Raw genomic sequence first — 24,183 nt, 5'->3', positions numbered from 1 at the left:
AGCAGTACTGTAGCTTACCCATACTGTCAAATATTTTACATAAACTACCGGTCTATTTACTCTGTTGGCAGGATGTTTTAATCTTTAGCAGTAATGTATGCTGTATCTGGAAAAAGACTGTCAGTTTCTGAAAGAGAAAACAATGCAAATGGTTGTGGACCTGTCCACAGAACGTGTGAATTCAACAATGTTTTGCATTGACTTTTTCCCCATCCTAAATAGTCTGAAACATTGTCTAAAAGGCAAGCTACAAAAAAAAAAAAAAAATTACGGTACTTACAGTATCTTACTAAGGCCTACTTCAATGTAGAAGATCAACTGTTAACTTGTTAAATTCGACTGTATAAGCCTACTACTACTACCTAGTCTCCCACTGAAGGCTACTATCAGCTATTTATAAAACAGTCACTCCTTTACAAATTTGTAACAGATTGTATGAATTGGAATTCGTAAAATATCATATGAATTGCACAAAAAAAGATATATGGCAGGAGGTAACATATCATACAAAATGAATGACGTTGTACACAATTTTGGCTCGTGAGTTCTACTTTCAGAACTACTGGATAAAAACTACTGGATAAAAAGTATTTAAAACCTCTGGAATGCATCTTTGAAACATTTTTTACTTCTTCAACTACCACACAAATGATTTTAAATAGCTATATTAAGTCACACAATTTTTCTCCATGGAAAATTACCATCCAGTTGATGTTGATATTGTACTACACTGTTGAGGGTGCTTGCAAGTAAGAGTTTCGCTGCACTTTTTATACCGGTCCTGCTATCTGGGATCCTTGTGACTTCCCTACCCCATTGAAGTTTAATGTAAAATGGTCGGTGGCGATTTTAGCATGTACATCTCGGTGGGGCAAACTCACTACACAACACTAAACAATACATTAATTGCACTATAACAGTGAAAACCAGTGCCCAAAAACTGTTAGGGCCTACATAAAGCTGTCCCCTCAGCAGAGCTTTCTTTTCAGCACCGTGGAGTGAACCCTTACGACATCTACACCTGGGTATCAGAGGATCCTTGTCTGGCAGCGAAACTGTTCATTCAGCCTCATTTACTGCCTTTAAAAAACATTACTGATATGGCTGACTTGCTTAAACAAACGTGGTTTCTACTGACAATTGAGATGTACAAACTATGGCATAAGGGAACGGTGAGCAGATAAGATGCAATCCGTAATTTCAATTAAGACATTAGTGAGCGAGCTATGATGGACATAGTCAATATAACAATTTGTTCAGCACTTTTGAAATGTACAGGACAGAATTCAGAACATGGGCCATTCTTACAGTATTCTCCGTGTACACCAAGTCATAACGGTATGACAAATAAAGGGGGCATATAAAGAGACAATGAAAGCTCTTACAATATTCAATGATGACATTTCTCTAAAACAGGTTATAGGCTACATGTGCACCACCAAGTCAGAACAGTAGGCTAAGTTATCAGGGGGAAAGGGACCAAATTATTAGGTTGGGGCACATGGGCTACTAACAGCTTACTACACAACATACACTTAGTATTACTTTCTTAGCTACAGTATACATATCTCCCTGGCATATTACATAATTTATGCAGCAGCATATACGTAAGACATGTTTGTCATGAAACGTTTTCATTAAAGTCTGGCATTCTTTGGATTTATGGTGCTTTCAAGACAACTGGGAACTCTGGAAAAAAACAAGGTCAAATCATGACGTCAGTGATCTTCTGGCCTTCTTTAGAGGCCCAAGTTCCCGACTTGGAATTCCCAGTTGGATGACCGCTCAAAACGTATTTTCCCAGTCGGAGCAAATTTTTTAAGAGTTCCCAGTTGTCTTGAACTCCTTAAAGTCTTATATTTCCCAGTTCCTAGTTTCCAGTTGTTTTGAACATGGCAGAAGTCATGCAGGATTGACAGCATGGCCAATGTATTCAAGTTTATCTGGCCTATGGTGTTGCGTGTGAATGTTCATCTTTTGAAGCTTGGATAAGAGACCCTTAAACTCAGACTTGGAACACGCACCCTCTCCACCGAATAGCAGGCAAGGGAAGCAAAAAGTGATTGCTTTGCGATGCTTGCAGTTAGACACTGATTCCTTCCAAACCACTCAATGTTGAATTTGCAATTTCCAACTTGTTGTGTAATGTTTATGTCCAATGGCCGATGAGCACTGATACGTTTTATCTATCATTTCTCTTCATATGACAAGGATTGAAAAGGATTTGCCAATAGATTGTCGATGTCATTCATGATGATGACTGCTTGTCTAGCTTGCTAGCTAAGATTTTGAAAGTATGACGTTGACATGATCATTCCAATCAAAGCTACGATAGATATAACGTGATTTGATGTTGTTTTATCTGTGGCTATGACCTTGAGCCTTCTTGGATAGGCACTTCTAATGTAAATATATGGCAGATTTACAGTGCTCATCGACCATATCAGTGCTCATCGGACATAAACATTACACAACAAGTTGGAAATTGCAAATTCAACATTGAGTGGTTTAGAAGGAATCAGTGTCTAACTGCAAGCATCGCAAAGTTGTCTGAACTTTCTACATCTCCCTGTAGATTTTGCAGCGACATAGTGTCCCCATGAGTGACAGAACACGGAGCCAATGATGGTGCAACTTGAGAAGATTTGTATCCCATACGCTTTGTATTTTCCCTGGCTGCCCCTCCACCACAGAAAGCACTGAGCTAGGCTGAAACACATGCATTTTGGAGCTGCCTCACTCAATAAAGTAAAAAAGAGAACATGTTTTCAGCAGCTTTATAAATTCAATAGATTATTTTTTTTTACATTGTTTGCAAACTGATATGTTATTTTGTATTATTATTAAACATATTTTTTTGCTATACACGTGGGGCTCTGCCCCCACCGGCCCTGAATGAGGAGACTCCACTGAAAATGGTTAAGGTTATGTTAAGGTTATGTTAAGGTTATGTTATGTTATGGTTAGGGTTATGGGTAGTGGTAGGGGTTACGTTTAGGGTAGAAACAGCCCAGGGATTCTGGACAGCACTGACCATTTATAGCTACTGTAAACGGTGTACGTGACTAATACCATGCCAGTAGGTATTACTCCGTCCGTGCCACCTGCGTGCATGCATGCACTTCTGCCATCCTCCACATCAGCATTTTTTTTAAATGGCACACGTTTTAAACTATGTACTAATTTTAATTAGCCAAGCGTATATTAGTAAATAATTCCGCGAATGGGTATCATAATTCGTGAAATAAGTCAAGATCAGAGAAAAAGCGTCTCCGAACTACTTTCTCTAAATCGAACGAGCGTGGAGGGACTAATTCCTGCCCTCTCTTCCACTCAAATAACTCAGCTGTCGTAGTACTAGTAGTTGAGAGACTTGAGGTTGCGCTTAGGCAATGATGAAACTAAGATGGCGTTTAAACCCAGACAGGATGAACGGGGGATAGCGAAATTGGTCACACATTGATTTGATGGGGACATCATTCTCACAGAGATAGTCGTTTACAAGCAAACGAGTCTTCAAAGTGGATCATCTTTACACTTATAATCAAACAGAAGTGGGTATATGGGGGAAGCGACGCTGAAAACGGCCAACCCTTACGTGAGCTATCTGGACCTTGCTTTCTAGCTAACGTTAGCTCGTAACATTACTAGCTACAGTAGCTAGCTCACCAGCGACAGCTAGCTAACGTAGATAACGTTAGCCAGCCGAGCTAAACAACAACAACACTGTCAACAGGGAGGAGGGTAGTCTCAGGAGAAATAATTGTCTACGGGATTGTCCGGAGTATTTTGATTCAAAATAAAACAATTAATATCTGTCTTGGGACAGGTACGAAACAGAGAAGGAACCAATATTTCCAGTGAAACTTCCACGCCAATTCGCAGTGCTACCCGAGACCGGAGGTGCTGCCTGGGATGGGCTGAAAAGTGGAGGCCGTAACGTTAGCTTCAGCCACCGTAATCGTGACCCAGTGCTGAACAATAGACCCCGTGAGCTTTCAAGACACCTACACGGCCCATCATATTATTGGTGACACCTGAATCCATAATTTCCTCTGATCACGTTGAACGTGTTAGGCAGAGTTGCTGTCCAAGTGCCTGCTAACGTTATCTAACATGTAAGTCTAATAACGTTAGCTATACTCTAGCTAGCCATATTTCTTATCCGGTAAGTTAGCTAAGATGCTAGCTTGAGAAATCCTAGTTAGCAACTAACCAACTAACTACAGTGAAACTTAAAGTAAACCAAACAGCTTGGGATTGTCTTAGCTTGTCAGTCACCAAGGACCTCCCGTTATGTAGCTAGCTATGTGACAAATGACCCATATTTTGTGATGTTTGACAATGGCTATATTCATTTGTTTCCTAACTTGAATCCCCATATTTGGTCTTGCAAATGGGAGCGTGGATGGATGCAACCAGGCCTTTAAATCCTGTGACGTTTTTATGTTGAGATTAGGGGCTTTAGCTATATTTAGAGAATGTGTCCAGCATTTGTGAAGCTTTCTCAAATGTCTTTATCATTATTTGCTATTGAAAGGAAATGTAGGAGGCCTTCAGATGGGTCCTGTGAAATCAATTGTAGGAAACAAACCATATCCCAGACAGTATGAGTCTTTTTATATCACCAAGTATCAACATACTTTGTTAGTTAGTGTATTATTTTCTGTTGATGACCAAACACCAATTTGACCTTAAGAGATGACAATGGCACCATGTAAGAAGTGCATTATTTGCTATGTCTGTAAGGTAAGGTAGGGGGAGGGGAGAACAGTTACAAAGAACGCCTCCCTCATATTGGGTTAACAGGTTTGGGATTTTGGTGTTTTACTAGATTGAAGGTTCCATGATGTTCCAAAGACTTATTCCAACTATTAGAACATGATTCAATTCAAAGACATTACTCACAAGTAGAAGAATCATGTAACGTTTGTGAAACAATGGCCATTCAAAATTGTAGGTTGTGTCCCTTAGGGCCCTTTGTTTGATCTGATGAAAAACAGACTCTAAAGCGTTGTTAATCTATCCAATTCAATTTATGGTACTGTACATATGCATTTTTGAAGAACTGGTAATCCCATAAGGAAAAATCCCTTGTGATTATTTTCTCCTTAGCCTAACTTTGAACCCGACGTGGACATTTTCAAGAAATGCATTTGAAATATACAATTTTTATAGTAGATGTGTTATGTAGAATGCGTTGTTTACAAAGACTCCAATAACTACATAAACAATGGATTAATACAATCTTAGGTTTGGGGTTATGATAGGGTAAGATGGTTTTTCCAGCCTTATAAGACATGCATAAATGTATTCTTCAAGAATCAATGGGTAGCCTATATATAGGGCCTGTATCATTCATTGAAATGACCATTGATTAGCAAGAAATCTTACATTGACTTCTCATGGTGACAGTTATTTTGACTGCCAATCTGTTTAGCTAAGTAAGTAGCTGCACTGTGTAGTGACTTGACATGCAGATTTGACCTTACCTGTTGCCAGGGCGATGGAGGGGGAAGACTTTGTGCCTCCTCCGGAGTGCCCAGTGTTCGAGCCGTCATGGGAGGAGTTTCAGGATCCCCTGGGCTACATTGCCAAGATCCGTCCAATTGCAGAGAAGTCTGGAATCTGCAAGATTCGTCCTCCTGCTGTAAGTGTTTACTGATGACATGCATCTATCATTTAACCCCATGAAACCTGTGTGGAGTTGAATATGGTTGTTTTCCTCTGACCTTAACCAATCTGGTGTAGTCTCACTGTTATTTGTGTGTCTAGCACACACAAGTACATTTTCTCTTTCTTACAAGCTGAGCACAGGATTGAGTGATTGCAGGATGACAAGTGTTTACATCAAACATAGACATTGATCAAAGCTTTCCTTTCCCCACAGGACTGGCAGCCACCCTTTGCTGTGGAGGTGGATAGCTTCCGCTTCACACCCCGTATACAGAGACTTAATGAGCTGGAGGTTCGTCTCTCTCCTCATATATTGTACTGTTGAGTCTCAGAAATGGAATGAATAGAACGGTCATCCCCATTCAAGTCAATGATGGCATAATGGGTAGACTGGCATCCATTTTGAGTGTAGCCATGCCAGGAAGTAAAAGCAGGAAGTGTACCTGTGCTGTGATTTCAGTCAACTCAACTGACATTACACAAAAGACATTCCATTGCATGAGCTACATCAGTTAGCATGATTTGAAAAAAATATTCTACATTACCATGGCAATCCATCATCAGGCAGCCATTGCTCATGTTAACATGAGTTTACCAGTCAAATTGCCAGGGTTAGAGCTTCCAAGCCTGTTCTATTTCTATGGGTTGATATTGAAGAACTGTTTTAGCAGTCACATGTTCTGGTTGACCCAAAGATTATATTTTAGTTTTCAGTCCATTCTAATAATATTCAATCCTGACCCCCCCCCCCCCCCCAGGCGGAGACACGAGTCAAGCTAAACTACTTGGACCGGATCGCCAAGTTCTGGGAGATCCAGGGATCCTCTCTCAAGATCCCAAACATCGAGAGGCGCATCCTGGACCTCTTCAGCCTGTCCAAGGTGCCAGAGCTGACTGACCCATTTTTTTATTTCTCAGTAAACCCCCTGTTGCATGTCTTTATTTCTGTAAAACAAAGAAATAACACGTTGAGACTCTTACCATTGCTAACACTATCCAATAGTACTTTAGCCAGTAAAACTGATTTGTCCGCACTTGTATTATTTTGTGTTGTAGGTTGTGATAGAGGAGGGAGGGTTTGATATAGTCAGTAAGGAGAGGCGCTGGGCTCGCGTGGCCCAGAAGCTTGGCTACCCTCCAGGCAAGAACATTGGCTCCCTCCTGCGCTCACACTACGAGAGGATTGTCTACCCCTTTGAGGTGTTCCACACTGGTGCCAGCCTGCCGGTAACGCTACTCACCCACTTTGCTCCTGCTCTTTTGTGCTTACACAAGCGATCTATCAACTCTGATCTATCAAATAGAATTCGACATGCATTAACTTACATTCTTTATTTGTTTAGTCAGTTACACTGTTTATAAATGGTGTCCATCCATAGTCATGAATGCAGAAGAGGGTTTAACCCCAGGATTTCTATGTGTAGCAGACTAAGCCAAAGCTATATGATGGAGAGGAGGTGCATAGAGAATACAAGCCCCACTCCATCCCCCTACGCCAGTCTGTCCAGCCCTCCAAGACGAGCAGCTACGGACGCAGAGCCAATCGTCTCCAGCCAGACGTGAGTGACAGCACCATGCTCCAATGACCGATGTACATAATTTCCCTCTTAACAGTATCAGTCGTGTGTGTATAGTTCACAGATACTAATAGAAGTTGGTTAATTTGACTAATTTCCATGATCATGTTGATCGTTCCAAGGATGTAAGCATTCACTCTCCACAGCCATAATCTGTTAGTAGCCTTATTTAACCAGTCTCGTTCAGAAATGGGGTCCAAATCTATTCATTGGGTGGCGATGTACTGTCTTCTGAGAACTGCTAGTGAAACTACTGATCTGCACCGGTTCACAGATCTCAGCTAGGGTAACACCTGCCATTAACACATCTTACTCGTAGGTTTTTCACACTGATTGTTTTATCTTCTAGGTAGACTATCAGTGACGGATTTGGTTAGGCAGGAAGATAAAGTTGTCATACGCCCATACAATCGTGTAATAATACTCATCTTTTTGGCATTGAAAAACGGAATTACTTGTCATTCATATCGTTGTATTCCTAACTTAGTCCGATTTGAAATAACGTAATATCAAATTAGTCATTCATCCAAATGAATTGAATCTGAGTTCCAGCTCTTTCTCTCCAAATTGGAAAGGAACATCTAGATGGACCCGACGATGCGCTCAGAACGCAACCAGCATGCTTGCTCTGTGTACCGCTACACTGCTGCTATGGTGTCTGCTGCTACTGCCTTTTGCCACATGTTACACTAGCTCTCGTTATATGCTATATGTCACCCTATATCTTCCTTTCTCTCTCTCTTTCCCTCTTTAAACACCACGGATTGTTCATTTTGTCACCCCTGCCATTGAACATTGCTAACCCATTGTAGTTACCTGTAGGGTACCCATGTCTTTCACCCATAGAATACATTTTGTTTGTACCATTTTGCATTTTAAAGTGGTGGTGTGGTGAGATCTTTTGATTTGCTTCCTCATATGCCTTACTCCAGATTTGATTTGAACAATGGCAAGAAATGCTTAACGGGATAGTGTGAGATTTTGGACATCTACTTCCCCAGAGTTAGATGAACTCATGGATATCATTTTTGTGTGTCTGCCTCCAGTATGAAGGACGTTTAAGGTCGTTTTGTGTGTGAAAGCGAGCTTTCATAACAGCTTCAAGACAAATTATTAATGAACAGTAGCTTATTTTCCAAATATTCCAACCTAAGAAGGTATTGTCCTAAAGTTGCCACTTTCAAGAATGAAAGTCGATAGCCTAGTCTATTATTTGCAATAAATGTTATTGTCCAGGCTTGTATAGGCTAACCTAACTCAGCCCGGTCCTGATCAAACTCCCATCATTTGTGTGTCACACAGACACACACACACAAACCTGTTCCATGCTGAACTCCTCCACCAGAAATTAACATTAGAAAAGATTTGCCTGCATTTAGCCTCAGCCCAGGCTTTCAACAACATTATCTTACGTCATGATTCGTCTAGTTGTAGCATTCCATTTCACACGGTTATTTTAGGCAAGTTAAAAAATTAATAGTTTAAAATAAATGCGAATAGTTGGGTTGGTCAATATAACAGTGTGTTATGGGTACATAATCATGATGGGACAAAGGTTGCCCAACCGTAACTGGAAGTCTACCAGAACAGCTAGCACTGGATGCAGAGCCATAAAAATGGTATCTGTGATTTAATCTGACCCTGAGTAAATAGAGAAAGGGCTTAAAATCTTGCACTGTCCCATTAAACTTTCCACTGAGATATCATTGGCTTGGTCATAGCCCACCATAACAATCTGATGATATGGTTTTGTTTTAAACCCACGTATGCATCCTTGTGTGTGTTTAATTTTCCGCTAAAATGTTTTATTACCTAGACCAGGGGTCTCCAACCCTGTTCCTGGAGAGCTACCCTCCTGTGGACTTTCGCCCCAACCCAAGTTGTCACTAACCTAGTTCAGCTTATCAACCAGCTAACTGATTAGAATCGGGTGCGCTAGATGAGGGTTGGCGTGAACCTGCAGGACAGTAGCTCTCCAGGTACAGGGTTGGAGAGACCTAGGCTATGCGTTCTCTGAGGGCTCAGTTCTAAACAGATCAAAAAGACCTTGTGATGTGATCAGTACAAGCACAGCTATATTTGGCAAACACATGGTCTACCCACACCTATTATAGTCAAACACAAGTCATTCTATTTCATCACACCAGATTTCCATCTCTCCATATACCTTTTCACTCTTCCAATGGCAGTTTTTTCTCCTTAGCCATTTCTTTTTCTTCCTCCTCCTGTCTCAGTTCTTTGTTGCTGTTGTTGTCTTCCTATGCAGGGTCCAGAGGATTCTGCCCCCCACCCTCTCTCCACTGGCTCTCAACACATCTCTACATCGGTACTGCCTGTCTCTCTTGAGCACAATGCGAGTCCTCGCTCTATCCCGGGCTTACCTTGCCCCATGTCTCTATCTGGCTCGGTTTCTCGAGCAGCAAACCCCTCGCTCTCTCCCGGCTCTACCCTTGCCCCATGTCTCTATCTGGCTCGGTTTCTCTAGCAGCAAACCCCTCGCTCTCTCTCTCACCTTTTTTTTTTTTTGCAGCAGCAGGCCTCTTGCCATCCTTTTCTAACGCTTAACAAACATCACCATTCAACAGCCTAGCATCAAGCTTTAGATGTCTTTGGCCCTTATTCCTCTCACCCACCCACTCACTCACTGTTTGTCCCTGGCAACAACTTATGGAAATGAATAAGCAATTATCTGTCTGGCCTGTACTTGTTTATGAAATCAGTGTGAATCTCTCTCTCTCCCGTCTTATCTCTTTACTGTTAGTAAGTCTCTGTGCGTCCTTTCTTAATGCTTCCATTCCCTCACTTCTGCAGTGCTATTGTGTGACTGCATGTGTTCTGCTGAGTGCAGTTGAACACCAGTAGGTTGTGTTTGACAAGAACCCTGTTAGACACTCCACTTGGCCTTTTGAGAAAGTAAAATATTTGGAAAATGCAAACACAGCTTTGTACATTTTATGCTCTGAAGCATTGCCCCTTCAAAAGTTTTACAGATTTAGGATCTGAGGTAGATGACGCCTCACCACCTCGACTTGAGTCCATTTTTAATTGTATTAGTCACTCAGTTCAGCTGAGTTGAGACTTGTATGTAGGTTCCCCAAATGAGTTTCCTTTGTTGGTACGTGTGTCTAGACGTGTGTTTGGATGCTTTTTCTTATAACACGGTGGTGGGTCATTACCTTTGTTTAATAACTGTCAATAGTCAAAGATGTACTACTATTTTCCCTTATCCTCACACCATCTCCTGACCCCTTGACCCTTCTGCTTCTCCATTCCCTCTCAGTATACCTGAAAGTGTATTGGTGTTGCTCCCATCACATCTCCATACTGACTTTTTGCCATCTGTCACCCTAGCCTGATCCCACAGAGGAGGACATAGAGAAGAACCCAGAGCTGAAGAAACTACAGATTTACGGTGCAGGGCCTAAGATGATGGGGCTAGGACTGGTGCCCAGGAATAAGAGCATTCCCAAGAAAGGTAACACAACTCTGCTACAATCCTTCACCCCCCCTACCTGGGTCTGAAATGTGGGCTCTGGTCATAAAGTAGTATCATATAGAATACGGTGCGATTTTGGATGCGTGTTGACCACTTCTCCGATTTCCCCTCCTTCCAGAAGAGCTGCCTCAGACTGTGACTGTCCGGGCTGCAGCTCCTGCTGTCCAGGTCAAGGAGCAGCCAGGGGAGGTCAAAGAGAAAGGAGGAGATGGCAGCACAACCACAACGGCTCCTCCTCCTCCCTCTGATGCCATGATAAAGAGTGAGGTGAAGAAAGAGGAAGAGAAACATGAAGGTGGAGAAGCTCATGACAACGGGGACCAAGACAGTGGTGAAAATGGTGACGGGCCCTGCACCAAGATGACCATGAGGCTAAGACGTAACCTCGGCAACCCTCAGTTTGTAAGGGCCTTAGCCTACATTCACGCTTAGATTAAGGCTTATCCTGGACCAAGAAGCATGATCACTGGAGATTCTCTGTCTGGGAATCCAGCCCTGTAGGTTATGTCTGATCCAAAATCAGATGTTATAGATATTTGAATCATAAGGTGGCAATTTAAATGGGCAAATAAATAAAGCTAGTTGAACACCATCTATGCTGCCAGTAATTTAATGGGTGAACAATTTCCATTTACTATTTTGTTAGTCAGCTCCTTTCCAACGTATTTGAGTGTGGCAATTTAAATGCAGAACTTTAATTCTGTTTCACTGATCCGTTCTGTGTTCTGCTTAGGTGGATTCGTTTGTGTGCCGGATGTGTGGCCGTGGCGACGAGGATGAGAAGCTCCTGCTGTGTGACGGTTGTGATGACAACTACCACACCTTCTGTCTGCTGCCCCCTCTCACCGAGGCCCCCAAGGGCAACTGGCGCTGCCCAAAATGTGTGGCCGAGGTGAGAGCGTCATAAACCACGTTTCCATCCACAGAGTAGTCATACCGTCTAAAAAATAAATGCTGCCAGGTAATTTGTTCAATCGACATAGTGGGATCTTTTTGTGTCGGTAAAAGTAATTACCGGTATGGGAGAAATGGCAGTGGAAACAGGTATTTTTATTTATGCGTAAATATTGATATATTAACCATCATATGGAAGTAAACTTGAGTCACGAGATGACATGTTGTGTGGTCCTCCCACTACGACTCATCAGCAAAGCATGGGGTTTATTAGGCTAGAGATGAAATAAATTATGATCAACTTCACTGGGTGGTGGAAGTGCACGGTGATGAGTTTGACGCTCCTTTCCAATAAATATCGAGGGTCTTATTCTGGTGACATGATGATTGATGCTTGACTGCTGTTTGACAAATGTTAATATTATCTTATCCATAATAATCTCATACTATCCTACCCACACAGCCTACCCCCACTGTATCTGCAAGCTGTTGGCTAGAGTGCACGTGCGTAGACCAGAGTAGACACATTTTCTATTTTACCCAACAGTTTTTGTGACCAAACTATCAGTATAGTAGAAAATGTGATGGAAACACATTGAACTTCGATTTTTTATTTATTTTATTCGGTACATGAGAAAGTCCATTTTGTGTGCACTACGTCATCGCGCACGGGTTTTTATCTGCAACAAGTCCGTTTGGTGGAAACACGCATATTTTCTTTATGCAGATATTTGAATAGTCACATTCATCTGTCACCAATTGGATGGAAAACTAGCTATTGAGACCTACAACATCCTGTTTTCAAACAAACATCCTGCTATGTGGCTGCAGCCATCCACTGTCTAATTAATCTGGAGCCTCTGCGTGTATATTTTAACCTGAGGAGTCTGGAGTCATTGAAGCAGGTTTCTGGCAGATGTAGCTTGTAGGGGAAACGTGTGTTTGATGGAACCCGGGGCTGGACGCCTGGTCAGGAGAATTCTGTCTATTGAACACAGGCTATTGACATGTAAACCTGTCAGGAAAAACACTGGGCGTAAACTTTTGCCTTATAGTCATCTGTATGTCTGGTAATTATTTGATTTGCCTCCATCCAATCCAATTCTTCAGTGGCCTCTTGTCTGCCTCGCCTCTTCTTCCCTCCAGGAGTGTAAGAGGCCAGCGGAGGCCTTTGGTTTTGAGCAGGCTACTAGAGAATACACCCTGCAGAGTTTTGGGGAGATGGCCGACACCTTCAAAGCAGACTACTTCAACATGCCTGTCCATGTAAGTGCGCCTGTACAAACTATAAGTGAATGCTTTGCTCTGATGTGGAGATCAACTAGTCCTTACTAATGAAGACATGCTAGTTGACTATATTGATACATTATTCTTCTCCCATATGATTTTTTTTGTTGGTGTACAAACGTCTGTGTGTGTCTAGATGGTTCCGACAGAGCTGGTGGAGAGAGAGTTCTGGCGGTTGGTCAGTAGTATAGAGGAGGACGTGACAGTGGAGTATGGAGCAGACATCCACTCTAAAGATTTTGGCAGTGGATTCCCCATGAACAACGGCATGAAGAACCTCTCACAAGAGGAAGCGGTAACTAGCTATCAGCCTTTTCATATCTCACTCCTGTTGTTTTCTCCTTTTCCTTATATTAGTTCTTTAAATATATAGTTATTTAAATATACAGTGTTTGTCTAATCTGCTCTCATTGATATGCCATTAATATGATACTTGCACAACATGTATAAAACAATATATATTACAATATATAAACCTGCACAGTTTAGTCTGACCCTCTTGCTGCCCTCTTCTGTGTCTGTCTGCAGGACTATGCCCGGAGCGGCTGGAACCTGAACGTGATGCCGGTTCTGGAGCAGTCTCTGCTGTGCCACATCAACGCAGACATCTCTGGCATGAAGGTGCCCTGGCTTTACGTGGGCATGGTCTTCTCCGCTTTCTGCTGGCACATCGAAGACCACTGGAGCTACTCCATCAACTACCTGCACTGGTAAAGAGGACACTAACTGTACAGTACACAAAACATTACAGCCCCTACGGGAGACACGGGGTATTAATAGGTAGTTCATCTGTAGATGGTTGTCCTTTTATGTCCGATAGCTTTATACAGGACAATGTACTGACTGACTGATAGATATGGTTAGTGAGAACCTGTTCGCATCCCCCCCCTCTCTCTCTGTTCCTCTCTCTCCCCTCGCTGTCCCCTTTACCTCTCCCTGTCCCCCTCTCCTCCTCCAGGGGTGAGCCTAAGACGTGGTACGGAGTTCCCTCTGTAGCAGCAGAGCGGTTAGAGGAGGTGATGAAGAAGCTGACCCCAGAGCTGTTTGAGTTCCAGCCTGACCTCCTTCACCAGCTGGTCACTATTATGAACCCCAACATCCTCATGGCCCATGGGGTCCCGGTAAGTCACACACACACACCAGAGTATGTGAGCGGAGAGTGGAGCGTTCCCAATTTGACTGGAGCGTGGAGCGAGTTTCCCAAACGCTGGAGCGTCGGCCTTCTCGCCCGCTCCAATTTCACTTCACAAGCTCAGGGCATGCCCGGCCCAGCATGCATTTGTAGTCTACTTGTGTGCTGCTATAGCCCCTTGCTTTAGCTGCTGCTATTTTCATAAAGAAACTGATAAAACACACAGGTGCTAAATCAAGGTGACTGACAGTGAGGGAAAAAAGTATTTGATCCCCTGCTGATTTTGTATGTTTGCCCACTGATAAAGAAATGATCAGTCTATAATTTTAATGGTAGTTTTATTTGAACCGTGAGAGACAGAATAACAACAAAAAATCCAGAAAAACACGTCAAACATGTTAAATTGATTTGCATTTTAATGAGGGAAATAAGTATTTGACCCCCTCTCAATCAGAAAGATTTCTGGCTCCCAGGTGTCTTTTATGCAGGTAACGAGCTGAGATTAGGAGCACACTCTTAAAGGGAGTGCTCCTAATCTCAGCTTGTTGCCTGTATAAAAGACACCTGCCCACAGAAGCAATCAATCAATCAGATTCCAAACTCTCCACCATGGCCAAGACCAAAGAGCTCTCCAAGGATGTCAGGGACAAGATTGTAGACCTACACAAGGCTGGAATGGGCTACAAGACCATCGCCAAGCAGCTTGGTGAGAAGGTGACAACAGTTGGTGCGATTATTCACAAATGGAAGAAACACAAAAGAAATGTCTTTCTCCCTCGGCCTGGGGCTCCATGCAAGATCTCACCTCGTGTAGTTGCAATGATCATGAGAACGGTGAGGAATCAGCCCAGAACTACATGGGAGGATCTTGTCAATGATCTCAAGGCAGCTGGGACTATAGTTACCAAGAAAACAATTGGTAACACACTATGCCGTGAAGAACTGAAATCCTGCAGCGCCCACAAGGTCCCCCTGCTCAAGAAAGCACATATACATGCCCGTCTGAAGTTTGCCAATGAACATCTGAATGATTCAGAGGACAACTGGGTGAAAGTGTTGTGGTCAGATGAGACCAAAATGGAGCTCTTTGGCATCAACTCAACTCGCCGTGTATGGAGGAGGAGGAATGCTGCCTATGACCCCAAGAACACCATCCCCACCGTCAAACATGGAGGTGGAAATGTTGTGCTTTGGGGGTGTTTTTCTGCTAAGGGGACAGGACAACTTCACCGCATCAAAGGGACGATGGACGGGGCCATGTACCGTCAAATCTTGGGTAAGGAGAACCTTCCCTCAGCCAGGGCATTGAAAATGGGTCGTGGATGGGTATTCCAGCATGACAATGACCCAAAACACATGGCCAAGGCAACAAAGGAGTGGCTCAATAAGAAGCACATTAAGGTCCTGGAGTGGCCTAGCCAGTCTCCAAACCTTAATCCCATAGAAAATCTGTGGAGGGAGCTGAAGGTTCGAGTTGCCAAACGTCAGCCTCGAAACCCTAATGACTTGGAGAAGATCTGCAAAGAGGAGTGGGACAAAATCCCTCCTGAGATGTGTGCAAACCTGGTGGCTAACTACAAGAAGTGTCTGACCTCTGTGATTGCCAACAAGGGTTTTGCCACCAAGTACTAAGTCATGTTTTGCAGAGGGGTCAAATACTTATTTCCCTCATTAAAATGCAAATCATTTTATAACATTTTTGACATGCGTTTTTCTGGATTTTTGCTTTTATTCTGTCTCTCACTGTTCAAATAAACCTACCATTAAAATTATAGACTGATCATTTCTTTGTCGGTGGGCAAACGTACAAAATCAGCAGGGGATCAAATACTTTTTTCCCTCACTGTACAAAGATGAAGAGCTAGAGAGGGAGTGTGGCGATGTAATGTCCACAACTAAAGAATCATCGTGGAGTCTGAAAAGACAGGTATCCCGAAAGCATGAGGGTGTCCTTGGTACGTGTGCAGGCTAACAGAAAGAAATGGGTAGTTAGCTAAGTGTGTCATTGTAGCAAAGTATTTCTAAACCAAAAATCTGATCACTTAAAATGTTTGTTCTGTTATCTAGACAACAGGCAGTCATTGATTTTGGCCCAATAGGCCTGGCATATTACCTCTTCAAGGAGCTTTCTGTTTTTATAGGGTTATTTTACTTCAAATCCTTTAGGCCTACATACAGAAAGAAAAACTACTACACCCAGCCTGGCAAGAGTGGCCCAAAAGGGTGTTTAGCATCCCCAGTGGCTCTGCAAGGCTCCTGGCCTGCTTTCCAGGCACCATCACATGAGCCTGAAGACACAGACTGGCCAAACTTGTGTTTCTAAAATTGAATTCGAAGGCGCTGTGGATGGAGCCTCGTAAGGCATTTTTCGTTTAATTTGTAATTAATTCTAAGTCACAGCCTATATGTGCAATTTATAGACTAATGATTTAATAAAACACGTTTGACCAAATGCTGAGTGCTTAATGTCCCTTCCAGCCTAGTGTGTCGTACTTGCAAATGCTTCACAATTTTTTTTTATTTGTAGGCCTTGAAATAATATAGCCTAAATAATTAACTTGTGTATTTAAAAAATAAAATCTTAGCCTTCCTGTCTGGTTCCTGACCTAGTTAGTGTTTTTAAATACTGTTTAATACGAACATGAGTGCTTCTTAGTCACCTTTTCATGTTCTTTATTAAAATACTTTTGATTAAAATCATATGGTTTGGTTTCAATACTTCAAAACCAGACGGTAGGTCTAGGTAGTAACAAAAATAGATGGGTGTTTAAAAAGTGATTTTAATGAATGGAGCGGCAGAGTGGGGAGGTTTTTTAGGGCAGAGTTGGAGAGGACGTGGAGCACCGCTCCATGAGCGGCTTTTCCCGACCGCTCAACTCCACTCACTTACTCTGACACACACACACACACTTACTTAGGATTGCAAGTGTAACACACTACCTCTCATACCCATACTACACCTCATTATATTATGGAGTTGAAATTATGACAAATAACTGTGAAATATTTGTAGACAATGGCCATTCTGATGACCCCCTTGTGGCTTTTGATCGACAGGTTGTGCGCACCAACCAATGTGCTGGCGAGTTTGTCATCACTTTCCCCAGAGCTTACCACAGCGGCTTCAATCAGGGATACAACTTTGCTGAAGCTGTCAACTTTTGCACTGCAGACTGGGTAAGGCTCTCATCTGTGTCCTGAGAACTAAACTGACTCTAATCTTCCCAACTAGGTCTCTATACCTACCTAATGGGAGTGTCGTACGTTGTTTTCAAATTGTCTCTTGCATTCACCCGTTCCCCCCCAGCTGCCCGCAGGGCGCTCCTGTATCGAGCACTACCGTCGTCTGCGACGGTACTGTGTTTTCTCCCACGAGGAGCTGACCTGTAAGATGGCCGCCTGCCCAGAAAAGCTAGACCTCAACCTGGCCGCTGCCACGCACAGAGAGATGTTCAGCATCGTCCAGGAGGAGAGGGAGCTACGCAAGGGCTTGCTGGAGAGGGTGAGACTAATACATTTGAAGGGAATGGATGTTTACTCTGGGTCTCCTATAGGCCTGTCTGTGCTTTGGTCACTGACTTGAGCAGTCAGTGAAATGACTTTGTGGTGTGTGTTAGCTGTTTGATTGTTGTAGCTTCTTGTGCTATATTGACTGTTTGGTTTATGTGAGTTAGTGGTGTATGTTGTGTAATACTGACTGTGTGTGTAAAGCAGTGTTGCTTGGCTGTGTGTGGTTTCTTAAATCCCTGTGTGTGTGTGTTCTCTCAGGGCATCACAGAGGCTGAGAGGGAGGCCTTTGAGCTGCTACCTGATGATGAGAGGCAGTGTGATAATTGCAAGACCACCTGCTTCCTGTCGGCCCTGGCCTGTTCAAACTGCACTGAACGCCTCGTCTGTCTCTACCACACTCAGGACCTCTGTAACTGCCCCACAGACAAACTCTACCTCAGGTGCGACTGACTGACTGAGTCTCTCTCTCTCTCTACGTATCCTTTCTTTACCGCTAGCGCCTCACACCTGACTCCGCCTCTGTTTTTCTTCTCCCTACAGGTACAGGTACACACTGGATGAGCTGCTGGCCATGTTACACCGGCTCAAAGTGCGAGCCGAGTCATTTGATTCCTGGGCCAACAGAGTGAAAGAGGCTCTGGAGCAGGAAGAGGGCAACAAGACAGGTCAGAACTACACACCCATAGACACAAACTATACACTTGACAAGTATATCGCTCTATACTCTTGTGTGGCTGAACTACACTTCTGTGGCTGAATAATGTCCCCAAAGAAATGTCTTAAGAGTGAATGAAAATGCATATTGACTTTGAGTTGATGTTTCTCCAGGCGTCATGGATCTGGAGGTGCTGAAGGCAGAGGCAGCAGAGAAGAAGTTTCCTGACAACGAGCTGCTCCAGAGACTCAACACTGCCCTCACTGACACACAGCACTGTCAGCACACCAGCACTGAGCTCCTCAACAAGACACTGACCAGGTAACACACACTGCCATACCCAATGCATTTAGCTCCACGGTGACTCACATACACCATAACAAACATTGCTGTGTATGTGTTGCAGGAGGATGACCCTGGCTGAACTCAAGGCTCTAGTGGAGAAGATGGAGAACCTGCCTTGTGTGATAAGCCAGCTGGAGGACGTACAGGTGAGTAGCCTCCAGCTGGACCTGAGCCACCAGAGAGAACCAGTAACTCTGCTGTAGCGTTGTTAATGTCCGGCCCTCTTCCTTCCCTACTTCCTCTCATTCCTTTTTAATTCCCCCTCTCTCAGGCAGTCCTGCGTACGATAGAGGAGTTCCAGACTCAGGCCCAGGCTCTAGCGAGCGACAGGGACTGGCGGCGAGACGCCCCTCCCCCAGAGCAGCTCCAGGCCCTGTTGGAGCAGGGGGCCGGCTTACCTGTCGATGCCCCTGAGTGTGAGCTCCTGAAGGGGATGCAGGAGCAGAGCCGCTGGCTAGGCGAGGTGCGCCGGACCCTGGGGCCCGAGGGGAGTGAGGTGACCCTGGTGGTCCTCAGGAACCTGATGGAGGCGGGCTGCATCGTGCCCCAGAGCGTCTCTGTGGAAACGGCCATGGCAGAGCTGCAGGAGCTGCTGACGATAGCAGAACGCTGGGAGGAGAAGGCCCAGATCTGTTTGGAGCAACGGTGAGGGACACCGACACCTCATACTGACTCACTCTTTCTCTCCTCACTGTCTCACCCACACACACTCATCTCTCTTTCTTTTAGACTCACTCACTGTTCTCAGGTTGTTTTGCTCTTCCTAATGGCCCTCTCTCTCCTGGTGAGATTGCAGGCAGAAGCACCCTCTGTCCACCTTGGAGGCCATAGTGAACGAGGCCCAGCTCATCCCAGTCAAGCTGCCCAACATCCTGTCTCTCCGGGGCTGTCTGAGCCGGGCCAGGGCCTGGGTCACTGACCTGGAGGAGATCCAGGCAAGTAGCACCAACTCTTACTGTCTGTCATAACCTGGGCCACGTTCAATTGGCAAACGTTGTGCAATGATGCAGATAGGATATGCATGAATACCGGTCAGAGAAGTATGCTTGTTCTACAATGTACATGTCTATCACATTGTTCCACAAAGTTGTGCCCTACTAAATGTAATCCAGGCTTGTACTCTCTTCCGCTCATGTGTGCGTGTACTGTAGAATGGGGAGCACTACCCGTGTCTGGATGACCTGGAGGGCCTGGTGGCGATAGGTAGAGACCTGCCAGTCAGGATGGAGGAGCTGAGGCAGCTGGAGCTGCAGGTAGCCAGCGCCCACTCCTGGAGAGACAAGGCCTCCAAGACCTTCCTGAAGAAGAGCAGCCAGCACAGCCTGCTACAGGTCAGACAGGCCAGGGGTGGAGCTTGTGTGCGCCTGCTTAGTTCTTCATTTACAGTTGTTTTGCACTGCACTGGTTAAAAAGGATTTGCTGCACATATCAATCACGCTTAGTGGGTAGGGAGGGAAGCCTTGGGACATAGTCAGTATCCATCTACACACTTTGTTGAACTGACTCTTGGGTGTATGTGAACATTGTCAGCCCTGACATGTCTTTCTATGTGAGTGTATTAGCCAGTAATGTTGTGTGTGTGTGTGTGTGTGTTAACATGTGACTCTTACTAACACCTTGAGCCTCACAACTTTGTCTTGCTGTAGGTGTTGTGTCCATGCGTGGAGAAGCGTAAAGCGAGGGGAGAGGAGACGGGTTGTTTAGATGACACTGATACCAACACTCTGGGCCTTTCTGCTCAGGACCTGAGAGACCCTGGAGCCATTGTGAGTCTGCATGGAGTCTGGCCTAGCCAGGATCTAGTCTGTTCAGTGTGTTAATGTTACCTACCAGTTTCACAATGTCATATCCAAACAACTTGATTAGTCTTAAGGCAGTTTCTATTAGGGCTACAGCGACACTTCAGTCACATACAAACGGCATGCAGAGACCATTAAAAAGTGCATAATCCGTCTGTCCCCCTCTAGGTGACGGCGTTTAAAGAAGGAGAGCACCAGGAGAAAGGGGCTCTGCTGAGGCTCCAGCAGGTCAACCTGTCTAAACCAGGTGTGGAGAAGAAAGCCGAGAAAGAGGTAAAGACTGAGCAGGAGGACAAGGAGAACGGAGGTGGGAGGTGGGAGGACACCATGGAGCTAGACACAGCCCTCCACTCTGAGAACTGTGGAAAGGGGAACGGGGACAGTAACCACACAACGACAGGCAGCAGCACTCCTCCTCAGTCAGTGTGTGTGTGTGGCCGGGCGCCTCGCCCCCCTCTGCTGCGCTGCCACCTGTGTAAAGACTGGTTCCACGGTGGGTGTGTCCCGTTCCCCTCCCTCCTGCTCCCCTCCTCAGCACCCCCCACCAACCCCCTCTGCTGGTGGGACTGGGACTCACGCTTCCTGTGCCCCCGGTGCCAGCGCTCGCGGCGCCCGCGTCTGGAGACCATCCTGGCCCTGCTGGTGGCGCTCCAGAGGCTGCCCGTCCGTCTGCCAGAGGGAGAGGCTCTGCAGTGTCTCACAGAGAGGGCCATCACCTGGCAGGGGCGCGCCAAGGAGGCACTGGACACCCCCGAGATACAAGGGGCACTAGAGAGGCTGCAGGAGCTCAAACAGAACCAGCCTCACAGGGAGGGAGAGGAGGAAGAGGACGGGAAGAAAGGGAACTCTGAGTCGGTGATAGTGCTGTCGGATTCGGAGGGAGGGGAGGGAGAGGGAGTGATAGACCTCACAGAGGAGAACTCTCCCAAGAAGAAAGAGATGAACGGTGGCACGCAGGCTGGATGTGAAAACGGCGTAAGCCGTTACAATGTAACAGGTCAGTAGCCAATATTGTAACACCTCCAGTCCATGATGTAACCCAGTAGACTTTTTCCCCCTGTGTCTGACTGTACCCCTCTGAACCTCCACCCAGGTGTGGGCTCTCTGCTGCCGCTGGTCCCGTCACTAAAAGGCCCAGTGATAGAGCTGTCCCTGACCACCAGGACCCAGCTAGAGGAGTTGCAGCTGGAGGGAGACCTGCTGGAGGTGTCTCTGGACCAGACCAGCACCATCCACAGGGTCCTCCAGGCTGCTTCAGAGCCACAGAGACATACACTCCAAACACTCATACTGGTGAGTGACCAGGAGACCTTTACCCTTTAGCTGTGTATGTTGTAATAGCTTAACTCCAATGGTGTTGGTCCTTTGACATTTCCCATTTAGTTACAGTCAGTAGCTCTATTAGTTTTAAACTGTCTGAATAGCATGGGTTGATGTATCATGTTTTGTCCTGACTCCCCCTCTCTCTCCAGATTGAGCTCCAGGAGCAGAAAGGAGCGGGCCGTGGGGGGCGGGCCAAGGACAAGAGGAAGAGGAAGAGCCAGAGGGGCGACACAGGGGCGGAGGGAGGACCCCTGTCCCAGGACACCTCAGAGTCCAAGAAGACCCGGCCCCTCAACCACACTCCCTCACACATTCCCATCCAGGCACGCCCTGAGGTAACGCTCACCCAGGCACGCCCTGAGGTAACGCTCACCCAGGCACGCCCTGAGGTAACGCTCACCCAGGCACGCCCTGGGGTAACGCTCACCCAGGCACGCCCTGAGGTAACGCTCACCCAGGCACGCCCTGGGGTAACGCTCACCCAGGCACGCCCTGGGGTAACGCTCACCCAGGCACGCCCTGGGGTAACGCTCACCCAGGCAGGCCCTGGGGTAACGCTCACCCAGGCAGGCCCTGGGGTAACGCTCACCCAGGCACGCCCTGGGGTAACGCTCACCCAGGCACGCCCTGGGGTAACGCTCACCCAGGCACGCCCTGGGGTAACGCTCACCCAGGCACGCCCTGGGGTAACGCTCACCCAGGCACGCCCTGGGGTAACGCTCACCCAGGCAGGCCCTGGGGTAACGCTCACCCAGGCAGGCCCTGGGGTAACGCTCACCCAGGCAGGCCCTGGGGTAACGCTCACCCAGGCAGGCCCTGGGGTAACGCTCACCCAGGCAGGCCCTGGGGTAACGCTCACCCAGGCAGGCCCTGGGGTAACGCTTTTGTTTTGCTCTTTTGTTTATTTTCTATTTTTAGTCCCTCGTGTGTTTTTTACAACCTTTGTTCGAGGTAATTAGTTGCATTACTTATTTGAAAGAAGTTGAACCAGTTAAACTCATGCTTCTCTCTCTCTCTCTCTCCAACGGTCTTTGTCTCCCTCTCTTCCTCAGATCTTATGATATGGTTATGGATGCAACACTGGAGAAAGGAATGGTCAGACGTTTGGAGATAATAGAATGGACAGATCACTCTGGGCCGGAAGACAGCGTCAAACTGTGGAAGGAAAGATGCAGGCCATCCCCCCTCGTCTACAGCTCCCCCCCTCGTCTACAGCCCCACCATCTATCCCCCCCTCGTCTACAGCCCCGCCATCTATCCCCCCCGTCTACAGCCCCGCCATCTATCCCCCCCGTCTACAGCCCCGCCATCTATCCCCCCGTCTACAGCCCCGCCATCTATCCCCCCCCGTCTACAGCCCCGCCATCTATCCCCCCCGTCTACAGCCCCGCCGTCTATTCCCCACCTCCCCCCCGTCTACAGCCCCCCGTCTATCCCGTCTTCTTAAACACTAACACAGTGATTCTCTCTTTCTGAGCTCCTACATCTATATTCTACACTCCTGTCTAATTCTCTTGCCCTCCCACTCTATTCTGATCTTTCTCTTCTGCCCTGTACTTTACACCCCCCCTCTGTCTGTCTTTCGCTATCTACCTCTCTCCATCCTCCCGGTGAACGTTTTCGGAGTGTGTGAGCTGGCTTCGTCATTGGAGAGTCTTAAGTAGGGATCCAGGTCAGTCAGTCAGTATGCTGTGTGTTTTCAGCTCTATTAAATGCTAGTTTGGAACAAGCCTCAGACAGACAGACACAGTGATCTGGTTAAGTTGACCCACACATACCCACTTACTGAAGTAGAAATGAATGATATTGATTTATTTTTCTGGGGTTTTTGGGCATGAAGCTTACTTACAGCTGAAGTTCAGTACAGTGGAAGGTTGTGAATCACAGCAGATCATAGGTGTCGATGGTCACCGTGGTAACACTTGTATTTTTTTGTATTTGATCTTGTTTGTTGAGGCTGGGTTGTCAGAGGGGATTTTGCATTTTGAATAAAACCCATTTGGATATTTTGGGAATGTTTTTTGGTGCTACTTTCCCAAAATAGGTATCTCTTTCACTTTTTCTTGCTCTCTTTCACTACTCTCTCTTTCATTAGTTTTGATCCCCTCAGATTTATCCTTTTATTCTGTCCTGTTTTTCAGTCTCATATTTCTTCCCCCTTTCTCTCCCCTTCCAAACTAAAGGAACACTTCACTTTATCACAATTTACTTTTTCTCCTCTTGGTTAAAATAATAATTATTGATATTGCAGACACACAGTTGTCGTGCGTTTGTGTATAAACTTTTCATTTCAATGTTGCCTTTTGTTTCTTTTCACTCTTGTTAGAAAATAAAAGTTTAGTATTGTTTTAGGAATCTTTTGACTCCTGTCCTTTTTTCCATCATATTTTCTTTTCAAGAGGTTTGACAGAATAGTGAATTTGTGGTGCTGAATCGATCAGTACACTCCTTGTGTTGTGAACCTAAACCACAGGTGTAGTTGTCCCTGA

The 24,183-nt window shown here is 45.5% G+C and overlaps 1 protein-coding gene across 7 annotated transcripts; it reads left to right on the top strand.

Moving 5' to 3' along the window:
* Nucleotides 1-3,331: 3,331 nt before the first annotated feature.
* LOC106567237 (lysine-specific demethylase 5C) lies at nt 3,332-24,049 on the top strand. 7 transcript variants are annotated; one of them, XM_014136285.3, is made up of 29 exons: nt 3,332-3,598; nt 3,830-4,118; nt 5,503-5,650; nt 5,891-5,968; nt 6,435-6,557; nt 6,733-6,903; nt 7,101-7,235; nt 9,520-9,579; nt 10,605-10,728; nt 10,868-11,151; nt 11,483-11,641; nt 12,790-12,909; nt 13,067-13,225; nt 13,459-13,640; nt 13,889-14,051; nt 17,120-17,239; nt 17,370-17,564; nt 17,831-18,012; nt 18,113-18,237; nt 18,401-18,548; nt 18,634-18,718; nt 18,844-19,217; nt 19,369-19,507; nt 19,724-19,903; nt 20,219-20,338; nt 20,540-21,368; nt 21,465-21,664; nt 21,844-22,029; nt 22,747-24,049. In XM_014136285.3, coding segments are annotated over exons 2-29 (4,800 nt in total). In that variant the 5' UTR covers nt 3,332-3,598; nt 3,830-4,116; the 3' UTR covers nt 22,756-24,049. The 7 variants fall into 7 exon arrangements, with proteins under 7 accessions (XP_013991760.2, XP_013991763.2, XP_013991762.2 ...); XM_014136288.3 differs by lacking the exon at nt 3,830-4,118; XM_014136287.3 differs by having other exon boundaries at nt 3,332-4,030.
* Nucleotides 24,050-24,183: the final 134 nt, after the last annotated feature.

The sequence above is a fragment of the Salmo salar genome, chromosome 13 (genome assembly GCF_965601325.2).
Source record: "Salmo salar chromosome 13, fSalSal1, whole genome shotgun sequence".
NCBI classification, from domain to species: Eukaryota; Metazoa; Chordata; class Actinopteri; order Salmoniformes; family Salmonidae; genus Salmo; species Salmo salar.
This window is presented reverse-complemented; position numbering and strand designations above follow the sequence as displayed.

Coding starts and splice junctions, on each gene's coding strand:
- LOC106567237 (XM_014136285.3), top strand. Junction 14,052..17,119: donor TCATGGCCCATGGGGTCCCG/GTAAGTCACACA, acceptor TTTGATCGACAG/GTTGTGCGCACCAACCAATG. Junction 18,013..18,112: donor ACAGACAAACTCTACCTCAG/GTGCGACTGACT, acceptor TTCTCCCTACAG/GTACAGGTACACACTGGATG.